The 6071-nt window shown below is 39.1% G+C and overlaps 1 protein-coding gene across 1 annotated transcript in view; it reads left to right on the forward strand.

Annotated features, from left to right (window-relative positions):
- Nucleotides 1-2877, forward strand: part of NSUN3 (NOP2/Sun RNA methyltransferase 3) — a gene marked incomplete at its 5' end in the record, with an annotated part of 14158 nt that extends 11281 nt beyond the window's left edge. The window contains one exon of the mRNA XM_010169753.1: nucleotides 2593-2877. Coding sequence (XP_010168055.1) covers nucleotides 2593-2854 — 262 coding nt within the window. The remainder of the gene's footprint in view (nucleotides 1-2592) is intronic.
- Between the last annotated feature and the right edge of the window lie 3194 nt (nucleotides 2878-6071).

Below are 6071 nucleotides of genomic sequence, written 5' to 3' on the forward strand. Positions count from 1 at the left end.
GAGCGCACTGTGTTTGCTAAGACAGGCCAGAGAGCACCAGTCTAAACCTCTTTAAATGCAGATACAGCAGGCTTGTTGCAAACAAGGAAGGTAGCTGGAGAGACACTGGAGACAGTTTAGAGCCTTGGGTCTAGTACTACTCCTTTTGTAGCCTGCTAAGGAGTATGTGTGTGTTGGGATGCAGAGGGGTAGAAGGGTGAATATCTGGAGCTGAGCAGTTCACATGCATGCTGGTAACTGCAGAATTTCAGAAAATAAGATCTAGAAGGGACGTTAGGATGACACTTGCTCTGTTTTACTGTCTCAAGGTGGCATAAATGTCATCCCATATCAACCTGTGTCCAAAACATTCTTAAATATTTTTGCAGACTCTCAAAAGCTACTGAGAGGTCTGAGATAAGATTGCAGTTTTGTGATAGCTTTATCTAATTTTCGAAGTATCCTAAAATGAATCCCTTAAGCCGAGTGAAATTGAAAGTATTCAGGCTACCTAAGTACTCTGTAACCTGTTCAGGCTGAACTTGAACTGCTTACTCAGGCTAAATGTGCTAGCCATCTGCTGACTCTCCATCTTTTTACTGAAGACTGATGCAACAATGGCATTAAACACTGATTTTTCTTTGAGCATCATCAGTTGAGAGAGCTCTGTTCTTTTACACTAAATAAAATTGGAGTACTATGGACTTCAGTAAAATATGTACTTGACTCGCTGATTAACCAGGACTCATAGAAGAGATGAGCAAAATAATGTGTGCACTTCCCAGAGAAAGACTGGGTATCATACGCAGGAGTTTTCACCTGGGAAAGTGAACAGAGTTGAATTATCTATGTCTGGAACAGTCATTTTTCCTAGTGTTTCCTTATTATTTCAGACAGGACTTTCAGACTAGCTTTGATCTGTGATCTACTTTGATCTTGCTTGTGATGAGGCTTTTCTTTATTGATTCTTTTCCTGAAAAGGTCCAATCCTGTTAAAAGGACTTTGTCTTTTTCCCTTTGTATTTTCTCCTTTCCTTTCTCAACTGTTTTTGTTCAGGTATCATCCTTAGCAAGTCCTCAGCTTATCTCTGGAAGAAGTGCTGTTTCAATGGCATGTTTGTTTATCTGGGCTTGGAATCAGGCTCACTGCATTTGCGAACTGCTTACCTCATCTGCTTTGAGGATATAGGGTTTTTTTTCTTCATTTTTCTTTATATTTTTCCCTGTAGATTTTTTGGGGGGAGAGGTGTCAGTATGGCATTGTCAATAATATCTGCCAATCTAAGATTTTCAGTGTCTTTCCATACAGTATGACTGTGTGTAATTGTGCTCCACTGAGTCCATATATCCAGTACCTGCCCTGCCCTTGTGCACCCGCTAAATTCCCAGTGACACACTTGCAGTCCCCTGAGCACCTGCCTTGTTGTCTCTCTGATATTCACAAACTGAGTAACAGCATTCACCTATTCAGATTCTCTTAAACAAAAGAAGTTTTGTTTAGGGAACAGTTGTATTTTAATGTGGTGTTTGCTTCAGTCTAGTCATATCTGCTTTCCAGAAGTGATCTGTTTGAATACTTAGCTTACAACTCAATCTTTGAGCCATTATGTCCTTAAAGGCGCCAAAGTATATGATTTAAAGGGATTACTTTAAGAGAGCGATTTAATAGCAAATAAACTTTTAGTGTAGCTTCCTCCTTCTGTTATGTGGTAGCACCAGATTTGAATAATGCTATTCTGTGATGCAAGATTTGAGGTTTTTCTCCTTACCCTTTTAATTTGCGATAGGTGAATATAGATTGTGTGTCTCATTTCTATACTCTTATAGGTTATATATTATCTGTCTGAAAAAGGACTTGGAAGATCTGCTTTAATGGAAAGTAAACAGCCTGTTTCAACTCTGATTCAGTGGGGAAGTGAAAAAACCTCTGTTCTGTCCATCCACCACTAGTCATGAAGCTTTTGGGATACTTGAAATCTTAAGCTCCTATTTTGCTTTTGTTTAGTCAAAATTTGTCAACAGGTGGAAAGGTGAAGGGCACATAAACCAGACAGTATGACCTGGTGAGTTGTACTTCCTTAGGAAATCAAGTTGAAGAGCAGTAAAACCGCTGAGTCCTCTTATCTGCTAAATAAGTTGCAGAGTTTACAGAAATGTTTGTAAAATTACAACGCAGTAATTAGTTCAGGCTGTTGCTGCAACTCTACATTCTGAAATTTGTTCACTCAAGCAGCTAGCTAAGTATCTAACTAGCACTTCTGATGTGGTGTGACCCATTTTGTATGCACAGTTGCAGCATTTTCGCAGTTGTGCTGCGCATATAAATGTTTGAAGTATATTCTGCAACTCTGAATGGATGCTGCTTTCTGCTTGCCACTGTTGTGTAAATAATACCTTTGGTTAACTGAGAATACATTAATAAATGAGAAGGCAAAAATGTGTTGCAGATAGTTTCCTGAACTGTCAATTATATACTGTTAAGATGTTTTCATGATGTTATTCTTCTTATATATATTTATTCCTATATATAACTGTAGATTTAGAAGTTTTTACATGTTCCCCCACCTCCAGTATGTCACTTCTTATGTTGAATTCTTTGTTTGTCATTTGCAGATCCGCTATTAAAGCGTTGCGTCCTGGTGGGTCGTTGGTCTATTCTACATGCACTCTCTCCAGGGCAGAAAACAGCGATGTAATAAATCTCCTTCTGAACTCCTGCAGTAACATTGTGCCTGCAGACATAAGTGAAATGGCCAAAGCTGTTTCTCAGGAATTTGCTTTTCTCCGTGGTATGCAACAGCATGAACTCCTGGTTCTCCCAGAGAAAGGGAGGACATGGGGTCCAATGTATGTAGCCAAACTAAGGAAAATGTAGTCCATCGGATGCCTGTTAGTTTTTTATAAGGGATATGTGATAAATTAATATTTATTTCTAATATAGTAGGTGTATATGAACACCTCCAAGGCAACTGAATTTAGGGCATTGCAGTTTTGTATCAGCTGCTGCCTAATAAAAAGGAAGCTAGACACTTAGTTTGGTTTAAAATATGGAATGTGTCTTCTAATGTGGACTTGTGGGCTTCTGTGAAGTCCTTATGAAGTCAAGGGAGCTTTGTATAATTTCCAAGGTGATGCTTTTAAATAAATTTATATCCTAGAATAGAAGTTAGTTTTTTGCACTGTGGGTTTTTTGTTTTTTTTTTTAATTACTAACTTTGTTTTAATACAGTATATTTTAAAATAGACTGTCTAAATGGTGCCTCTTTCTGAAGTCATGGAAATCCTGTGTTCACTCTCAAACACATTTAGAAATCTATTTTCCTGTAAGAACTGACTTTTATGCAGAGTCTGTCATCTTAAGCGCTGACTATTCCAAGCACTGGCAAAACAGTTTTCATTTTTGCTGAGTTTTTTACTGGTTAAAAACTGTCTTTTGTTTACAGTCAAAAAGGTCAGCGGCTATATCAACACCAGCTTTTTAAAATATTTTTATATTTTTGAGCTTACAAAAATATAAATTGAAAGAGTAAATTGTGTTGAAATGTCTTTAAATAGTAGATTTAGATGTGTTTAGCTTTGGTACACAGTTTGAGGCATAATGTGGTGTATCCAGCAGAGCACGTATTTCAAACAGAAGCAAAACGATTAATAACTGCAGTAATGGCAGATTATTTAGGGAGTTTTGTTACATAATTACAGTCGTGACAAGAAAAACAGACAATTTGGAGAAGTGGCTTTTCCACCCAGTTAAGAAATGTTGTGTGAATTTCTGATGTGGTATTTGTGGTGTGTGAAGAAAGAGATTCCCACCGATGTTGGTTGTAGGTTCCCACAATGCTGTGGATAAATATATAGACATATGTGCACGTGTTTATGCTTATGCATGTGCAAACTCTGTCTTCCTGTGTGCTGCCCGTGGGAGAGGTGTAGAGAGTTCTGATCCAGCAGTGCTTGAGTTATGTCTCTGAGTGGATCATGGAACGCTGTGTGTATTAGGTCGAATGCTTTTCTTGAAGTAGAATGGAGCCCTTTCATCCCTCTCTGAGCAAAGAGGAGTCCTTTCCCTGATTGAAACTTATAATAATTGTTTTTAAGGAATGGTGTTTTAAAGAACAGAATTTTTTTATGGTAGATGAGTTGCTCATTTGGAAATTTGTGTGTGTGAAACGATACATTTATATATTTTTTATGTTTTGTGTGTATGTCTCTGTGTATATGTCATTATAAGTTTTTTTGCAATCACAACATGACTTGTTAAAGCAGATTTTTTTTTTTTTGTCTTTTCTGAATACAAAGAATATCGACCTGTAAATACTGGAAAAGCTACTAAATTGATGATTCTGCACCTTGTTAACAAAGGCAGGGATAACGTTGATTGCCTCAGGTTTTCTGTAAGGAGCTCTGTGTAACCACACTGGAAACTCAGTAGTTCTACATGGATTCTCCAGCAATTCTGTTGCTGTGAGCTCAGAAATACTTGTAACGACTGTAACTGAACTGTCTTTTGTCTCTGAAAAGTTCAGTTGACTTTTCACTGCCTTTGTTCTCTGCTCACTGGGTCACACTGATGAGCCTCAGCTTTGCATTCACACCAGTTCTCTGTCAGTGCACCCACAGTCATGGACCATCTAACATTTGTCCCAGCTCTGAGTGTTGTGGCTGCTGGAAAGGTCGTGTCTGTAGTATCTAGAGCAGTGAGAGGGCAGAGCCCAGAACCAGGGCTCTGGAACTGAAAGAAATCTTAATTGCCTGAAAGTAGCTGCTGATCCTGAGCAGTGGCTTTGGTTCTTCAGGCCTCTGTGACGAAGAGTGGGATGGGTTGGGCAGTTTGCCCTCAGAATAGTGTTTCACTGCTGCACCTTTTGCTGAAAGAAAGAAATGCATAAGGTACTCTGCCCCTTTGGTGCGTGAGCTTCCACAGTTACCCTTTCCCCTACTTTGTGATGAAGTTTGAGGTGCCCCTGTAGTATTAAATTGTCAGCAGTGTCTCTGAGAACTTAAGAGGATAAAAAGTGTACGCAACTTGAGGCAGGGAAGTTACTAATGTATGCAGGTGGCACAGTGTTCCTATGAAAAGACCTAACAGCATCTGTCCCAGAAACATTAAATATAATATCCAGATTTGGAGTCATCTCAGGCTACTGGATGAAATAAGAATATCCTTGTCAAAACGCTTTCCATCAGTTTTATTTGCCCTGTGGAAATTGAAATGGAAAGCCAAGAATGTAACTTACTCAGAGATGGAATTAAAATATGTAATTAAACTGAATGGTTGAAGAGAACGTGAGGTAGGTAATCACAGCTGAGAACAAAGGGGTCTCTGAACACTGAACTTCCCTCAGCCTCAGCATATGGGTGAGTCCCTGTGAACTGCATCACATTAAATCTGAAATATGCAGCAAGGCCTCCTGATGTATTTAAAAACTGCACTGAGTTCTGCATAACCCTTTGCTGATCTCCTGGAGTTTATTTTCAACTAGTCAAAAAGTGCACCAATAGGTAGGGGAAAAAAATGAGGTTAAATAAGAAGTGATATTTATTTTGCTTTATAGCAGATGAATGCTAGTCCCAAGTGCTGTGGAGTTTGTTTTGTTTGGGTTTTTTTTTTCTGTTCTGATCAGTTTTGGTTGATGACAGGGATTTGGTAACCACACGTGGAGGGTAAGAAGGGAAAAGCAGAAAAGACAGGAGGCATACCTGTAGAGGTAAGGGGCAAGGTTTGCCTGTGTTGGGAAGCAGTGTCTACTCAAGGATACTTCTAGAAGAGGTTTCATGTCCATTCAGGTGTGTCTTAGATGATCCTGATGTCCTAGGATGACTTCTGCTCACCTTTTTGACAAGACTGCAACATTTTCCCTTTTTACACCTTTTTCCCAGGGAATTGTAATTGAATTCCTTACTATGTCCTGCCTCCTCTTTCATAAGCAACACTGATGGAAATGGGGTAGCAAACAAGTCAGCCTCTCTATCTGAGAGGATATGGCAGCTGCAGGGAAAAGGCAGGTGAGTAAGATGAGGGCAAGAAAATGACCATTTTTGTTGGATTGTGGAGTTGCCAGAGAAATCTTCATGATCTCTAACGAAGGCAATTA

Source organism: Antrostomus carolinensis, unplaced genomic scaffold (genome assembly GCF_000700745.2).
Source record: "Antrostomus carolinensis isolate BGI_N321 unplaced genomic scaffold, ASM70074v2 scaffold1976, whole genome shotgun sequence".
Lineage (NCBI taxonomy): Eukaryota > Metazoa > Chordata > Aves > Caprimulgiformes > Caprimulgidae > Antrostomus > Antrostomus carolinensis.